The sequence below is a fragment of the Diadema antillarum genome, unplaced genomic scaffold (genome assembly GCF_040938485.1).
Source record: "Diadema antillarum isolate AM-2024a unplaced genomic scaffold, OU_Dant_1.0 seq00001268_RagTag, whole genome shotgun sequence".
Classification (NCBI taxonomy): Eukaryota; Metazoa; Echinodermata; class Echinoidea; order Diadematoida; family Diadematidae; genus Diadema; species Diadema antillarum.
The window spans coordinates 128,352-147,377 of record NW_027272050.1 but is presented as its reverse complement, the minus strand read 5'-3'; the positions used below and the strand labels follow the sequence as shown (position 1 = coordinate 147,377).

The following is a 19,026-nucleotide window of genomic DNA, read 5'->3' as shown; positions in this document are numbered from 1 at the left end:
TGCATACGACTTGAAGTACTTCACGAAAGGTGAATCCCAGTCAACAAAGCCAGAGTGGTGTTGGAAGTCTATCATTGTCTATTGAACTCATAAACGATCTTGGTAACATATCCGTGCACTCGCGTCATGCCACATTTTAAGTAAAGTTTAGTGTGTCCTCACTTACCAATTTTGCCAGTGATTGAACAACCTTACTATGTGCTGTGAAGTTGACACTGATATTCAATCCCGATATATCGTTGTAAGCCACAGTGCATTTCCATTTGTACTTTCGCGAGTTTATGCTGTACACGTATGTCGTTTTCAGTTTGTATCTCATATAGGACACATGTATGACAGTGACTGACTGATGTACGGCTACATTATTTACATTATTGCATCAGTGTCTTTGCACCGTACCAGCTATTTACGATTCAAATTTGTGAAAGTAATTAAAAATACATTAAGTAATTGAAAGTAATCAAAATGTGTCCATGCATATCTGATTCACCATCTTGTCAAATAGTGTGCAATACCCCACTTTCAAGCAGTATGGGATGCATGCTTGGGCAGCTATGCAATTTACATTCTGCAAATTAATGAAAACGAAAATGTGAAATATCTTCACACCAAATTGACTTCACTTTACACAAAATAATTTCAAATGTCGTAGTGGTGGGGGGGGGGGGGGGGTAAAGATTGCTTGCGGGTAATAAGCACCATCTGTGCAAAGGTAAACTTTGCAGCAATAAAAATGTTTCCTTCTTGACAAAATACTCGGCCATTACAGAGCACACAGTCATCCACAACGCCCATGACCCTCATTAGCATGCGGCATAACTAAAGATATGTTGCATTGATGATCGTTCGTACATTTGTATCTGTTTCATCACATTCATCTCTCAAGCTTCGATTATCAGTGTCAGTTACTACTTAATCTCTATTACTCAACTTGTATTTTTTTTTAGAATGGCCTCACTGCTGAGCATAAAAACGGATAAAAAAGTGATCACACTATTCCATGATCTGCAAGTCAAAACAAATTTTGTCACATACCTGATTGACCAATAAGTTAAACAGAATAAAGTCTAGCTACTGCAAATAAAGTACCTGACTTGAATATAATTTAAAAGTGGACACATGTAACTGAAGAAATAAAATTTTGCAGAGTACTTGATTGATTGTATGCTTCACAGCAAAATTACATGCAAAGTAAAAATTTTGTAAGATCTGATTTATGATATCACATTGTAATATACTTGCTGTCGCTGCAGAAATTATTTCGATACACAATGCACGCATAAAATAAACAGACAGCCCGTTGATCTACACACAGAATGGAAATATAAATAGATGAATACACTGGTGAAGTAATATTGCAGTTTCAGCTCTATGATGCATAATTGCTGTACTTTAAAACTGAATTTTCGCTGTTTATGAATGCAAAAATATTCCACTGACAAATAAAGCAAATATATACATACAGGTGCCAATCAGTGAAAAATGAAATAGATTTTTAAAATGTGTCATTTAACATTCAAGAGTAGTATTCTCTGAATCTCAAGACATGCACTGGGCCATAAGCAGAGCTAGCTGGGCATTGAATATGAATAAATCAGTATTTACAAAAGGGTGATTTCTTTTGCACAACTGAGCAGCCGAGAAGATAAGAAGATACATGTATGACAGAACAGAAATTCAGCCTAACAAACTATATAACATTGCCTAGTTACTGTGAAATATATGAGGATTCTAATACTTACAATATATTCTACATAATATAGAGAGATTAAATATGAGAATATGATAATGAAAAAATAGTCACTGTACACACTTGCCATATGTCTCAAAGAATATAAAAATATCTTAGAATCTCTTTCTTTCAAAGAAATATTCTCACTTCAAGGTGCAGAGATTGAAAATTGTCCAAGGTATTCATCTCACACGAGCAGACCAGGAGGCCCCTGAACGTTCAGTTCAAACACATCATATTTCAAACCAAGAAATAAATTATACCATGTTCATATTATGCTTCATACAAGAGAAGAGACAAAAATTCCCTGTGACATGAACATGCCATGCCAAAGGAGGATGTTCAAATACACAGTCACTTTCAAGGATGGGCCGAGTACTGATGTTTTACTGTTAAATAATTACAGCAATCCCTTTGACATGCAAAGGTGATAAATCCTGTTCATTTATATCTTCTATGTGAAGAAACAGCTATCAATTTATTTCACTCCCTTAAAAAAATGTGTGCTTGTGTGTACACATATGTATATATCCAGGGCTTGACGTAAGCGGTGGCACAATGGCCCGATGGCCCAGTGGCCTGGGGCCACTAAAAATTAAAAAAATGCTATCTTTTGGTGGCCCGATCAGGCAATTACATGTAAGATGTAAAGTGCATTGTTACATTCGTTTTTACTTCGGGCTACTTTACTTTTTTTCGGGCCACAAAAATTTTAGGGGCCCAACTGGGCCACCAGAGAAAAAAGTTAGTGTCCAGCCCTGATATAAAAGTATATGTATGTATACATATCAGTGGCGGATCCAAGGAGGACCGCACCTGGTGCACGCCCCCCCCCCCTTTATTTTTTTTGTTGAAACAAAGAAATAAAAAGAAAAAAAATGGGGGAAGGGGTGCGTGCGCCCCCCCCCCTAAATTTTGTAAACCCGCCCCCGTCTCTATGGAATTCCTGGATCCGCCCCTGCATATATCGCAAATAAAGCAAAAAGAGAGAAAAACTTCTAAACCCCCTATCCAATCTTTGACACACTCGAGAGTAACACAATGAATGATTATTGCAATATCATGGCCAATACCATCTATCTCCCTGGTGCCGTGACGAGAGCGTCTCCGAGCAGCTCACTCTCTAATGGCAGAGTGAACGGGGTACGAGATTACAGTGCAAACAGTCCCTACAAGAGCAAATGCACACAGGAGGTGTATTTGCCTTTCCCCTCCGCATCCACATAGTCCTCTCATCACCGTGGCGATGGCTGGCCGAATAATCTCTGCAGTGGGCCAAGCTGCCAGTAGTTTCAGTATGAAAAAAGCAAACAACTTTTGTGTTCATTCTAGAATCTTTGAAAGGATTGACAAGTGATTTATTTTGGGAAAGAGATTCAAACTCCTTGTGTTTGTTATATCAAAGAAGAAGTAGAATCATTGTAAAAAGTGTAAATAGTTATTTTCCCCCTTACAGGGGAGAAAAAAAAAGTTTGGTGACCTTGGCCCCCACAAACCAATTCTACAAGAGCGACCCCATTAATTATTGCCCTATCTATGTACATAAGTGAGGTAGAGTTTACTTTCTTTACATGGGCTTATTACCTAATTTACCATGCAATACCGTTCTGAAGATCGGTCAGCGCAATGAAGTGAAGGAAATGCAGAATGCTTTGAATGTATGTCAACCTGATTACGTGATACCATGTTTTATCAGCTCACCCATCTGTCCTACCGCCATAATGTTGTTTTTTTTTCTCTCTCTTTCCTTTTACTGAATGGGGCTGCATACATTTGATTCACACCATATCTAAGTGTTTCTGATAATGCTAAATTACACTCCAGAATATGCATAAAAGTAAAACACTAACATTTGAAATGTTTATGCTGAACATAAGATCGTAAAATGCCATAGGGGGTTATGAACATAAGATTGTAAAATGCATAGGGAGTTATAAACAATGCTAATATCCTCAGCAACTGCTAAATGTCACTACATTTCCAATAATGCCATCAGCATGTCATCATCCGACCCAAAGAAAGACTGTTTTCTACATCACTCATTACATACTCGGACAAGAACTTGTGCATCAGCCTGGTTAAAAATTATGAAAAAAGAAAAAAAAGAAAACCTTAAGTATTAAAAAGCTCACACAAATCTGAGCTTTACACACAGTATTAGAAACCATACTTGTACAGAAACTGCCAGCAAACAAACTGATCCGAATTTGAACAGTGCTAACAGCATTTGCTTCTATAGATCAGAGATATGTAAATAACGAAATATAGCTATCTACAGGGACAGCTGGGGACAGAGGGTCTGTATACTGTTTGTTCAGACAAATAAATCCACTATTTGATTTCTTTTTGAGGCAACTCGGCAAAGAGAACGCTAGCCATATGGAGGGATCTATAGAAGTGCCTCTCATAGAACTTGAATCTGCACCTGATTCTGTTCTTGCTAACTCCAAATCTATGGTTTAAGGATGTATCTGTCATGATGAATACAGAAAATACTATTTTGGTAAAGCACCATTTAAAAAAAAAAACAACTAAAACAAAATAAAAACTTTGAGTTCCTTATATTCTCAAACACCAGGACAGAAGAAGGGTACCAGTAGTTCTGACTTCACAGATTCATACAACTTTGCTGCTTTGTCTCATTAGAGAGGGCGATTTCACTCATGCATGTATCAACCATCTCTTTTTACTGGGTCTTCACTACTGAATGGTCAAACTGGCTGGATGGTAAATCAGCCAGTCATATGTCAGCGCTCTGACACATGAGCTCTTGTCTAAAAATGAGTGTGGCTCCAGTTTCTTGCCACTGGGCACTTGACCTGGTAACTTGTGTATGATTAAGAACTCATAACTCAATGAATCAGACTGACAGTTAAAACTATACGATTAAGACTTGTTTATAAAAACAAAACAAAAACAAACCCAAGTACTGCAACAGTTGTAGCTATTGAAAAAGTCAACTGATGATGCGAACGCAAATCAATCAGCATACAATGGAACAGCTTTCCTGTCTGATGATTCCAAATTTCTGGTGAGAAAATTGGAAAAGGTCATCGACATATAACAGACCTTTACCTTTTTATATCTTTTTTTTTCTGAACTTATCAACTAAATACATAGCTCAAGTGCTGCATGTGACATTCACATATTCTGCCGAAGAGGGGGGTAACATTTCCGACTTTGTCGCCCACTTGGCAAAGGTTGGACGAGGGTGACTGACGCGCCCCCTGGGGAGGGGGAAGGGAGACCAGGGTCCGTCAATGCTGCAGGATGCGGAGGCTCCTCATCAGGGCGGACAGCAGGGCGGCCATTGTCTGGGCCTTGCGGAGCAGCTGCTGCATCTTGGGGTCTCCCAGGGGTCTCCCGTGGGCCTCGTTGGCCGCCTGCAGGGTGGTGCTGAAATTCCTGGCCACATCCTCGACCTGTTCAGAAAACGCACGAGGGGAAGAGAGACGAGAGCTATCAGAGGAAATTGAAGTGGTCATTGAAGTGGTCAGACAAGCTAATACAAAATAATACAAATAAACACAGAAAAAACGAAATATTTTGTTAGAGAGGGAGAAAATGGAAAAAGGAATATTGAAACTAGAAGGAAACTCTGTAAGAAATTAGCTATGAACAATAAATGGGCATACATGTAGCATGTCAAACATTATCTCATGTGACTATACACAGAGTGAGTATCTAATAGTCATGACAAGAAAATAGAAGCTTTTAAAAAGGACGGAAGTAGGAATGAGAATATTCAACAACAATCATAACCTATCTGTTGTTATTGAGATGGTGGTGGATCCATTTTTATTTTCAACTTCTTACCGACATAAATGAGATGTTATCTACTATGTAAATACCAATACAAGGCCAGACAGGAGTTAAATGGGAACAGAGGACGACCTTGGTCATACTTGACTTATTGTCGCTTGCCACACTCTTGGGCAAGACTTCTCCTCCCCAATCCCACACCATCCCCCCCCCCCCCCCCCCAAAAAAAAAGAAACAAAGAAGAGAAAATGCATTTCATGGATTCACCTTAGAACTGCCATGGCATTAAATACCATGGTAATTTGTTGGCACTGTTCTCACTAGCAAAATACCATGGTAATTGATACTGCCTTATGTCAGTTGGTACAATCCTCATTCATGAAATACTGTGGAATTTCTAGCCTGAGAGTACAGGAAATGTGTCCGATCACATGAGAAATATGCCACAGTGTGGTGGGGGATATTTTGTGACATGATTCACACTCAAAACTTGCATGCGTGTTTTGCGCAAAGTTCGAATTACCACCCTAAACACCACAATATTTAATGAGGTATTTCGCCATACATTTGTGTTTACATCACAGAATACCACACAAAATGTGTGCAGTATTTCTCCTTAACCCGTTAAGGATGGGCTGATTTTGCTACAATGCGAATTTCCCATTGACACCTGCGTGAGTATACTTGTGACTAGTCTTCAATGGGTTAAGTCAGTGTGAATTGGCCTAGGTATGATGGAGGAGTAAGGCAGAGCACTTTGGCCCATAACTCGTATACATGCTTAGTCAGCACTGAACCCAGGAGATTCTGGCAGTTCTCTGATAAGACTGCGATGACAGACAAAAGTCTTGAGCCATCAACGTGAGGTAACATGCTGATTTCACTGAAAGCCAGTTTGAAATTCCAACTTTGAATACCGTCAGGGTTGACTTTTCATGGAGAGACGGGATGGTGATGATGATGATGATACACTATCAATGACAGATAAAGAAAACAGCTACCCAGCCTCTGAGATTGCCATGCACACTGAATTGTATTGATTCACATGACATTTGAACAGGACGGTAAAAGAGGCAGACATTGTTGAAGTCACTATTGTATGACCACAGTGCACCTGTCTAAAACGTATGTCTCATTGTACCTCTAAGAGTATCATTTTTTGATGACCCTCATGCAATATTTATATTATATTGGATGGCTATGAATGGGATACCAGGGAATATTGCACGAGTTAGGGCCAATACTGCGCAAATCAAAGATGAGTGCAATATTGGCCCCAACAAGTGCAATATTCTCTGATATCCCATGACTAAATGCCATCCGATATAATTATTATCATCTATAATCATTATGCAGAGGAAGCATGAACTGCACAAAATACCGTACTTCTACTCGTTTTTGAAGTTGACTCGGCACTGAAAAAGGAGTAGGCCCCGCGCAACAGCGTATGAAGCAACTACTTAGCAACAAGATGTCTGCGTGTCTGTGAATTTAACAAGATTTTGTGCACTAGCAGCAAGCGTTCGCACACACAGCAAATGCTCGCGCAAAAGATGAGACAAATACAGTGTATTATCAAACGACCAGTAACAACGGTAGCCTAAGGGGGTATTAATACATTGGCCTATGCATTTTGTTCAATACATGTATGCTCTCATATTAAATGGTAACAATAAGCAGACAACAATACATGTTTTTAATGCGGCGCTAAAAAATCCCATGTGGATGATAGTCCAGCCACTATTCATTATTGTTTGCATTGGTACTGCCTCTAGAAGGAATGAAGAGGAGTTGGTTACATTGCCCAACGCAGTATGTTTGCACAGACTGTCATGCCTGATTTGCTAAGATGTATAGTTCTACATTCCCAGACTTAAACAAAAGGCAACCGTGAACCACATATAGGTATGTATTTCTATACTGACTGTCACTATTATGACTCTTGTGATTGGAATATGAATCTTAAGAAAAAAATGTTTTGCAAGCTCAATGTAAATAAAAAAGGAAGAAAGTAAGAAAAGCATCCCAGTGAGACAGTTTATCTGCAATCATATCTTGCGGTGGCAGTATTCAAATACTTGGTGGTATTCTTGGTCTTTCAAGGCACTTTCTGCGGCATATGCAAATGCAAAGCTTGAAGGTACTATAAAGATCTTGAGGTTACACCACACAAAGTGATATTTCACTCTGAGTTCATCTTGACTTTATTGAATAGAGTAACCTAAAAACAAAAAGGCTTGTTGAATTCCATCAAATTCACACAAACACTAGTTGGAACATTAAAGAATTTTACAGTTGCCCCACATATAGGCATTTCATGAAGAATAGAAAGCTACATGCAAAATATGCAGGTTTTGATGTTGTAATTATGCCATGACCTCACACAAGTCTCCCATTGGCTTGCACACAATCTTCCCTCAAATTCAATGTTTAACCTCAATTCATTAAGATTTTAACAACTTCTGAGCCAATGAAAACATTGCATTGTCTAATTTTGCAAATATCAAGCATCATCAGTTCTCTCGTTGTGCAATTAGAATGAAATCCAGTCGACTTCATGGTGACGTGACGATAACACTATTGTTGGGGATCGATGATTGTGATCAGTACCACTCACATTTTTATCAGACCGTTAGTATTGGAGCTTGATTTGAGGTAGTTGTTTTGGAGGTAGCACTAAACTTGAAATCAAGCAGAGAGAATCTTCAATATTACTTTGTGCTTTATGAATGCAAATCATTATCATCATTGTCTATCAATTTATAAAATCTGTGTGCAGAAATGAACCAATTATCAGAGATGTCCACAATGATATCAAAACCTCTCTACCCAGGGTCCCTCTCCAAGTTATTCACCACCCAAAGTCGGTCATCATCACTTATTTCGACCCAGTCAAAACTTCAAATGTGAAAGTTGTCTGCCATCCCAAGTCGGCCATCTTTGTGCCTACGTTGACGACACTCAAAATCTCAAAGAGTTGCTCAACAGCCCTAGTCACCTATCCTCACCTACAGCGGCACCTTTGCCAGAGTTGAATCCAGGGGAACGAGGAGCGTGCAAAGGACCAGAGGGACGAAGGAAGAAGAGGAAGCGCTGATAAGCGGCCAGTCACTGACAGGTCTCGCACAAACACCTTCAAAAGTAACAACCCTGGTAACTCCTTTCCCCCCTCTCCTCCCATTTCCTCCCCCTCTCCCACCCCCACATTCCCCCACCCCTCTTTCTTCTTCTGATATCTTTACTTTGCCACACTAAGCAACGATGTTGAAAGTGTGCCTCCTAAACAAACTATAATATTATGAGAGCAGGGCCCTGTTACTATGCAATCAAACGTAAGACAGAATTTAATCAAACTTAAGTCAGGTATTAGCCAATCAGAATTGAGTATTCACAGACTTATGTTTGATTTTCTGACTTATTAATCTCAACATCTGTGCTACAGGGCTCTGGTGATCAAAGGCAGATGGATTTGCATCGGTAAGACATGCAATTCACACGTGGTAGAAACATTCTACTGTACACAGAAAATGTCTTTATTAATAAAATGTGGAGACTTTGGGGGAGGAACAGTTAACATAAATTCTGTCAAATAGAAATCCAAAATATGCGCTACAAATACTCAAAGTGCAATTCGACACTATCATTAAACTGGGTTTTAATGAATGGAGCACATATCAGATGACCAGAATGGTGGTAGAAACTCAATCTAACTCATGGTAGGAAAGTTTGATATTTTCCAAATTTTTCATGTTTCAGTGTTATTACCAATGAGCCTAATTTTTTTTTTCAATATTTTTTGTCTGCAGTTGCAGAATCATCAACTAATGATGATTTTCTTTAAAGATTTTTTTTTGTTTACTCAAATTGGCAAAAGTGATGATTTCATCACTTAACAAGTCTCTCACTGAATGGTACCAAAATCTTTGCTAAACTTCTTTTCTTTTCTTGTCGCTGACATGTTCCTATTAGCTATCATGAAATCAACAAGGTGAAGATGCATTTTTGCATTAAATTATTGTAGTCTCGTAATAATAGCCCAGTATCAATGATTAATGGGGAAGAGTCTGCAGTTGCAGAATGATCAACCAATGATATGGTTTTTATGATTTTGTTGATATTTTTTGTTTGAAGTGGTTTCTTCCCTTTTTATTAAGTCTAATCCTGAGGAAAATTCCACCATTCTGATACAGAAAACTTTCACTGGTTGGGGAAAGGTAAATCACAACAAAATTAGGCTTATGCTTCAACTCAGCCTTGATATTGCACAGGCTAGCCAATATCGCTGTGAATTTTCTCATGTGAGCCTGTCAAGTATACAGGTTGGTTGCAAGCTTAAATTTTCTTGCTGTGATAATACGTTCTATCATTCTCTCATCTAATTTTACTTTCTTTATCAAAGTCAATTTGCAGATGGAGTGGAATGCCACCTTAAAGTGAAGATGATTGTTCCTGCAATGCAGACAAGACCACAATCTATTCTCCTTGCTCTCTTCACATATTCTCTTTGAACGTCCGTTAAGGCATTGACTCTATAAAAAAAATATCCAAACAAAACAAAGCAAAGTTGGCTAACACTTTTACATGTTGTAGAACATGGATGTGCAAGTGTCTGAGTTTCCATGCACAGAAGAACAAAGTTTGGAGTGAGTTCTCTGGTTTCACATCTATTCTGGTGGATGAAGCAAGATAGTTTCGTCATCCTATTCAAACTGAAAGCTTTCTCACAGCCCACACGTCAGACATGTCTCAGAAACTAAAAAGGCCAAGCATCCAACAAAACTGTAATGAGTCACCAGTGATGTGCCTCTTTAGAGTATGTGTGGTGAAACCCCGACATTGAAATCTTTTCTTCGTCTTTTTCTTTCTTTTTTTGATGTAATATCAAAATAAGACAGCTGTGAAAGTCTTGTATGGCTAAATACTCATTGTTAAAGAGTTGTGGTTTGTGAACAGAAACAATATATGCGTAGGAACATTCTGGGGGTGTTTTATCTTTTTTTTTCTCTCTCATTTATTTTCACTTGCATTTCCATGCACGAACACTTATCAATTTCATAATTTTTAAAACTTGTTTAATCATGACTGTGAGAAAGTGCAATTGAAACATTGCTGGGTTTCCTGTGTAATCTTAAAAGGATGGTACAGTTTTGGTAGAGATAGGACTCAGGTTTCCAATGGTTTTTGATGATGATTTTGTTGAGATAATGAGAAACCTCTAATGAAATATTAAAGAGCACTTCATTCTTAGAGGAAATCAAAGTTTATTTGATGAATATTGGTTTTGAAATGGCTGAGATATCCAAAGCAAAGCGATCCTTTCAATAGGATGGGACCCACCTTTAAATAGGATGGCTTTGTTTAACTTTGTTTCTGAATATCTCAGCCATTTCAAAACGGCTTTCCATCATATTCCTTTCGGAGTTGTATGCTCTTTAACATTTCGTAGTCACAGGTGTTTTCTAAGTATCTCGCAAAAAGTTAAAACCTGAATCATCACCTCAACCAATACTATACCATTCCTTCAACTCTTTGTATGATTCGGAGTAAGCCCCGTGTGTGCCACATTATTCTGAGACTGTAATGCCTGAATGCTTTTAGGAAAACATTCTGTTTTTCAAAACATGTAACTTATCATAGAAATGTTCAAGATAGAAATGCAGTGCAGCAAAGTTGCAGAAAAAATTGCACATTTTGATATAATGTAAATTTATGACAAAGCTATGGCTATGACGATTTCAGTGTGCTGTGGTTGATTGCAGTTTTGCGTTTGACCTGAATATGCAAAGTTGGCTAGCCATTGCCTGAGTTGGGAGTGTGAACATGACACACAAGGAGTTAATGCTATGCAGACGACATGTGACACTAGTGAAGGCTTGACTTTGACACATTGTCTTCTCAGTCGACATTATGACAACCAAACCACAAACTTATATCACTTTCCATCTGACATCACCACATCAGTGTTTCCGTTACATGTCTTCCAGAGGACAAAAAGAATCTGTTTCTTCTACAACAGGCTGTGCCACCTAATTTTCCCTCTTTGTGAAAGCAGCTTAGGCCCATCAAGTAATGCACAATTTACACTTCTAAAACATTCTGGCTGAACGATTGACAAGTATTTACAAGGCAACAGACAAGTGAAAAGTGCGTAACGCAAGCTGGAATATAGAGAGTAACAGTGATTTAAAGTTCCATGCTATTATGAACAAGATGTGTCTGAATATTTGGATGTATCACATCCCTCAGCCAAAAGTATTCAGGGAATGTGGAAGCTTACAGTATCAGAAACCATTTGTCAGTAACATTTTGCAAAATCTTCCAATTATTCAGTAACTTCCTTTGCCATAAGATATGTCTGCAGTATCTTCAATGTGTTTATGTATGATTTGCTTTTTAAAATACTGCCTACATGTTGGTAATGTTAAAATATCCTACACAATAAGGTGTATTTGACCTTATGATGAAATATGGTACAAAAATAAATAATGATCTGTTTTGACTGCAATGGAAGAAATTAACGTGTGCATACAAGCAACCACTGGACTAACATATTTAAGTTCCCTTCAAAAGTCCGGGTAATGAGGGCAGAGTGCCTTGCCTAGGGGCATATCTTCTGCCACTAGGGAACTTGAACCCAAGACCACATAATTCATAGTTGAAGGTCTCATTTACTGAGCCACAAAAAAGCTCCTAATATTGTGAACTGCATATCAAAATTTGATGGAGAACAAAAGACAGACACTAATGTACATGCCAAATATTTTGTGAGGTTTTTTATTTTCGCAAATTTGAAAATGTGCGAAATCATTAACTCTGATCCAGACATGAATGTGATGTGCACACATACATTTCTATGTTCAGTAATGTACTCCATCATTGTGAATTTAACCACACGCGAAATTGTTGGCAAGTCCTGATTCGCGAAATATTGGACTTGCTAGATAAATAGCATATACAGTAGGCAAAACTATTTTTTTTACCTGATGGGATTACCTTTCATAGATAAAGATTGTGGCAAAACGAAGACACACAAAAGACAAAATAGAGACACATAGATACACAGTTAGAAACAGAGACAGGTACATATACTTTGAAAGAAGTAACAGTTCCTACCTTCTTTCCCAAGTTCTGTGCCTGTGTAGCGGAGGTCATGACGGTCATGGCAGCCTGTGTGGCTGAGCACAGCCTTGCCAGGGTGTGCATGCTGCTGTTGGTGCTCTCCCGTAGCTGCTCGCCCCCCTGGCCGGCTGCGCTCACCACCATCTTGGTGTTGCTGGTGAACTCCCGGACCTCTGAGAGGAGGGCGTCTTTGGCCTGACGGAAGCCGCGCGCGTTGGGTTGGCTCTCTAGGGAGGAGATGCTTCTCCCCATGTCTTCTGCCAGGAGAGTGATGTCTGCCATGGCGCTACTGATGGCAGTCACTCCGGCATACTCCTTGCTCTCAATGGCCATGATGACATCCATGGCAGAGGCCTCATGGTCGTAGTTCTCGTGAGAGTCCTCATCAGACGGTTCAGTTCTGTCCCTTTCTGGTCCACCAAAGACAGGAGGCTCTGAGGAGGGTAAGGGAGGTGGTGACGGTGACTCAGCACTCACCTCTATCTCCATGCTGCTGGAGGGGCTTGGTAGAGGTTCCGGGGATGTTGGGGACAGAGGCATGTACACTCTTGTGGAGAGTCTGCTGAGGCTTGCTGCCTTTGTGACTGGTGCTTTGGCTGGGCGAGGGGGCGGTGGCCGCTTAGGATTGCCCAGAGCGGGGGGATAGCTCTCCGTTAGACTGATCAAGGAGGACGGGCGACCCCTGAGGGTGCCATTCTGGCTCAGGTTGGGGGACCCCTGTGGTGTGTCAAAATCTGAATCTGATGCAGAATCCAGGCTGGCACTCTTCATCATGTTCAGAGAGAAGGAGCGCACTCTGGTGTCCACGTCACTAGTAGGTCTGGTCTCGATGTCCAGCGACTCTGACCTCTGAAATCCATTAGCACTGACCCTTGCAACAGAAGCATGAACGCCATTTTGGTCTTTAGGAGTTTGACTGCTGTCACCATCATCATCGCACGTGGCTGATGGCCACAGAGCCTTCAGAGGTTTTCTTGTCTTAGACTTTGAGCGAGTACTGCTGACATTTCCTTTAAAGGAGCCTTGCTTGAAAGGAAGCGAGTCCTTGAATTGGCCCCACGTCCTGCTCCTATGCGGCGATAACAACTTTGATAGGGAGCCTGAGAATGAAGGCTTCTTGGAGACAGAACCCTGAGGGGAGTTTGATGCTGAGGAACTCACTCTTAACTTTGATGAAGTGGCAGAGGGAGACTTGCCACCTGCTTCCTTTAGCTTCGGCTTGGGAAGGGGTGGAGGTGGAGCTTTCCGTGAGGGATACAGCTTGCCTGACTCCTTAGTGGGGGAGGATTCAGAAAAGGTGTGACTTCGGGCCAGCTGTTTACTCTTTGAATGCCTGTCTTTACTACCAGGGCTTTCACTGCCCTCGGGTCCATCTTTCTGACTAACATCAGCAAGGTCAGGTTGAACTTTTGCTTCCACAGAAAGAGTAGCAGCGGCTTCTTCTTTGTCACTAAAATCAAAATCGCTGGGGATCTGGGGAGAGAAAGACTTTGGTAGCGTTGAAAATCGGTCCCCCAACTCACTATCACCCTGGTCCTCAAACCTGGATGCCTTCGCCGCGATTCCCGGTGCCTTGTATCTCTTGCGTGGGGGCGGCTGTGGTGGAGGGGCCTGAGGAGCAGAGTACTTCCGATGCTTTGGTAATGGTTTCTCTGATGCAGCGCTCGCAACATGAGCATTAAACTTAAGATTGAGGTCTTTAGGTCGGGAGGGTTTTGGAGGTACAGCTGGTTTCGGTCCAAGAATCTTGGGCTTGGTGACGCGACTTGGCTCTGGCTTTTTGATGGTTTCCTGCTCGCCGCTCAGCTGTAGATTTGGCGCCTTTGAGAAAGCATAAATTGAGGAGTCCTCCTTAGCATCCATCCTGGGGAAGCCACTGTCTGTGCTACTCGAAGATGAAAATTCAGAGGGTGACGTCAGAGACAGCTGATCTTGGTCCGGCTGATGAAACCCACTATCAACACTCCCCTGCAGCTTACTCTGCTGAATGCCACGTAGCTTTGACTCTGTTTCCATGGGGCTACTTGATGGGTCACCAATACTAGGGGTGGAGGCAGCAGGTGATGAAGCCAAGGATGACTGCTGAGGTATACTGCCGAGAATAATTGCATCCAAAATATTGGCCACCTTCTGTTCCGGCGACTGCTGGCCCCTTAGTCGTCCATAGCTGTCATAGTGTACTTCAAGATTCTCCAAGTCATTGTCTCCATCCTCACTGGATGGGGATTTGGGTGACATTGATCCTCTCTTTGAATTTCCAGGAGAGGTTGCATTTTCACCAAGTAAGCTCTTCCCATCTTCATGTTCATTTCCACTTGTTTCTGTAAGCAACTCCAAGATGTCATCCGTAGGACTCACTGCATCTTGTCTCGTGTCATTTCTTTCACTTCCATCAGGAATGTCACATTCCTTCTCAGGAGTCATTGATAACTCCAGGAGTTCTCTCAGGCCTGCGTCCTCATCAATGTCCTCAATCACGCTTTCATCCTGGATCTCTTCCTCCTCTGTATGACAAACTCTTTCCTCATCTCTTAATGCACCAAAACCATCATGAACTTCTCCATCAATATCACCACTGCTGACATCTTCACAGGCAGCATGTGGAGTGATTGTTTGGTCTTCAAAATCTTGTGAAGAGATTGGCATCTCTTTGGAATGTGACAAAATGGTTTCACTGGTATCATGGTCATTAACCTCACTGTCTGGCTCACAAAGATCAGCCCCAGGAGGACTTGATGGCTGTTCCAATGAGTCATGCTCTGCACTTGCACCACTGCTTCCATGATTACATTCTGACAGATTTTCATCTGTGTCACTTTCCTCGGCTCCATCAACCAGAGACTGAGGCAGAACCTCCTCTATGACACCTTCATCAAACCCTTCGAAGGTAGGAGGAGGAAGGATAGCTTGCAGAAGCTCTTCATCAATTTCCCCTGTGTCCATGGGAGGTGGTGGTGCAATAGCCAGAGATGCTATCAGAGCTTCAATGTCATCACCTTCCCCCAGAGAGCCGACTTCTGCTGGTTCTAGAGATGCCAAGTCGATGTTGTTGAAGTCTCTGGGTGCTGGCGACAGTGTATTGTCCTCTGCGGCATCAATGGCAGTCAGGTTGGGACTGCTGCCATGCAAAGTTGAGGTGCTCTCATTGTCCGAGCTTGTGGCACAGAATGCCGCTGCACTGCCTGGTTCAAAGGCTTCTTCATCTTTGAGGGAAGGGGTGTTGCTATCATCGAGTTCCATGCTCGACTGCAAAGAATAGGGGGCAGTTACTCTGGACAAGTGTGCATAGTCTCTTGGGGATGGACTCATTCCAACATGGTCCACATTATTGTTATCTATTTCTGACGAGATGGTCTCGTTGCCCGAGTCGGATTCGCATTCAATGTCCGGACCTTTCGCCGCAGCTTGACGGGGCTGGTCGACTTCTTCCATACTGGCACTCAGGGCAACCAGAGCCGCTAGCTGCATGCCATGAGCTTCATCAGACACATCCAAGGGAGATCTTAGAGTTGGCTCGGGTGACGGCATGTCAATCATCGATACAGGTACATCATCTTCCTCGTCAACGTCCCTGTCATCTGCCACCCCTACCCTTAGTTCGGTGTCACTTTCATCATGCACTTTTATGTGTTCCATACTCTCATCTGGTAACACCACTTCATCACCATCATCATCATCATCATCAGATTTGACAGCTTGATTGTCTTCAGCATCTGATGCCCCATCACTAGAACCACTCAGGTTCACTTTAATATCCAATGTGACATCATCATCATCTATACTGTTTGCTCTGCATTCTACATCTGCTTCAATGTCTACTCTGTTTTCTATGAACACATCTTCATCTCCTTGGCTATCGCCACTGCCCGGTAATGAACCCGAGCGGGATAAATCAGAGTCAAAGTCATAGTCTCCCACTCCTGTCAAATCTATGACATCGCTGTCCATGCTCTTAGAATGTCCCTCAACGTCCTGAAGCGAGTCATCACTTTCATCACTGTCGCGCCTCCGCTTGAGTCTGGGACTCCGCTTGTGGTGCTGGATCAGGATAGAGTCTCTCGCCATCAACCGGGAGTTTGGCCTCTCTGGTTCGCCGTCCTGGGTGCTGCTCTCGGAGGCATTCCTGTCGTCCGTCTCCCCTTCCTGCATACTGCTCTCGTGCAGGGGAGAGGACCGAAGAAGCTTCAGGTCTGTGCCGCTCACATTGTCCGAGTCATTCGTGGCCACGGTGTCCCTCACATTGAATTTCATGCCCGTGATGGACCTGAAGATCTTTTTGCTGATGCCCTCCGTCAGGGACTTCTCTCGCTTCTTCCCTTCGGCGGACTTGGAGCTCTTCTTCTTGTGCACCTCGATCCCAAGCTTGCTTTTCAGGCCGGAAACCTTTGTATCACTGTCGGGACTGGGCATTCCATTGCTCAGTAGAGATGAGATTTCTGCTAGCACTGGGCTGGCAGCGTCCTCATCATGTCCAGAACTCTTCTCCTCCGATTGCGAGTTATCCTCTGATCCTGGAAGCGACTCATTGCCATCCCCAACATCATCCTGCCAGGTCTCCATCTTGCCCTCGATCTTGAGGTCTTGGTCTGAGGCCAGGCTGGCTTCATCCGTGCCCTCCCCATCATCCGTGTTCGGGGAGTCAAGCTCCTCTTGCAGCCTGTCTGGCATCTTTAACCTGCGACAAATATAAAACAAAAACTGTGTTCACACGTAACAGTTACCATTCATGGGGATCCCATCACAGTTTCTGATTACTTTCTCTAAATTTTTCCTCTATGTCAAACTGTATTGCAAGGTTATGCTTTTGTAGGACATGTAAGCCTGATGTGTAAAAACCAAGGATATATTACAAGGCTGACCAGATTTGTACAATGTAGAATAAGCTTATTTGAAGAAAGTGGAGAAAATATGATGCATAATAGCAATCCAAATATCAGGTGAATCCTTTAAAGGGCTGGTACAGTTTTGGTTGAGATAGGGCTTCTGTTTTCCAAACTGTTGTGATTATCATTTGTTTTTTTCGAGATGAGAAACCTAGTATGAAATATGAAAGAGCATACAATTCTGAAAGGAATTCAAAGTTTATTTGATGAAAATTGGTTCTGAAATGACTGAGATTTTCCAAATAGAGCATTCCTAATAAAAGATGGGACCCACCGTTTATTAGGATCACTTTGTTTTACTTTGTTTTTGGATATCTCAGGCACTACAAAAAATAAATTTCATCAAATAAAGTTTGAATTCCTCTTAGAATTGTATGCTCTTTCAAACATTTCACAAAGTGGTTTCTAAGTATCTTGGAAAAGTTTTAAACTGAATATCTACCTCAACCAATACTATACCATCCCTGTACTAAAGCAGGGCTCAACACGCCCGGTGGCCCGGGGCCACCAAAAACGAAAGTCGGGCCACCAAATTTTAAAAAAGGGCAAATTTGGTGGCCCGCCTCGGGCCACCAAAATATTTTGAAATGTGTGTCAATTAATTCGTAACTTTTTTTCGCCGGAAATTAGCAGTTAAATTTGTTTAAAGGAAGGATGAACAGGACTGAATGAGTGTCTGAGAGTGAGTGTTGCGAGTTGAGTTTGTTAAGGTTTATTTATGAGTCGTTTCTACGTGTACATATGTTCAACTTCCAATTCTTACTATGATAAAACTTTGAAATTTGTCTCATTAAAAAATGCAACTTTTAATGTTGTTATTGTTTGTTTTTCAGGGCCACCAAATTTTTCTCTTGGGCACCAAAAATTTGAAATTGAGGATTTTGGTGGCCCCATCGGGCCACCAAACAAAAAAGTTAGTGTGAAGCCCTGACTAAAGTATGACTAGTTGCTATGACCTCTTGATTAATCCTTTGAAACAACTGCTTTATGGGTAATTCTCACTGAGTACTTTAATAAACCTCATCTTCATGTCCTTCTGGTCTCCATTTTCTGAGTCAGACTTTTATTCTTTTTTCTATTCAATGTGCAGTAGGAACTCTAATTTATTCAGGAACAATACCACCGCATTACAATTTTTTTCCTTGAAGAAGTGTAAGGAGAAAGAAACTGATTTTAAGTGAATTTTTCTTGGTTTTGCCGCATGGCCACAGAGTCTCTTCTTCATCATGACCAAAGCCAATCAACAAGCACAAACGGGTGACGGAAATGCTTTGCACAAACCGTTTGATGTCGGTGTGAGGAGGGGAGTAGGGCGGGGGTCCAGTGGATAGGTCAATCCAGTGGTCACCTTCCCTCCTCTTCTCTTGCCCTTTGACCTCCCCGGACGTGGCGTCATCCTCGTCTTCTTCAAGGATAAGCTCCGAGGCCAGGTCATCTGGGTAGTTCCATCTGGTTTTGTGGACCAGGTGTCTGCTGCAATATGGAGGAGCTAATTGCAAAGTAGAAGAATAACAACGAATATAAAAGACA

General features: G+C 41.6%; 1 protein-coding gene across 1 annotated transcript in view; it reads right to left on the bottom strand.

Annotated features, from left to right (window-relative positions):
* Nucleotides 1-4,989: 4,989 nt before the first annotated feature.
* Nucleotides 4,990-19,026, bottom strand: part of LOC139745464 (uncharacterized) — a 63,592-nt gene continuing 49,555 nt past the window's right edge. The window contains exons 14-16 of the mRNA XM_071655853.1: nucleotides 18,778-18,985; nucleotides 12,608-17,288; nucleotides 4,990-5,154 (exon numbers count right to left, since the gene is read on the bottom strand). Coding sequence (XP_071511954.1) covers nucleotides 4,990-5,154; nucleotides 12,608-17,288; nucleotides 18,778-18,985 — 5,054 coding nt within the window. The remainder of the gene's footprint in view (nucleotides 5,155-12,607; nucleotides 17,289-18,777; nucleotides 18,986-19,026) is intronic.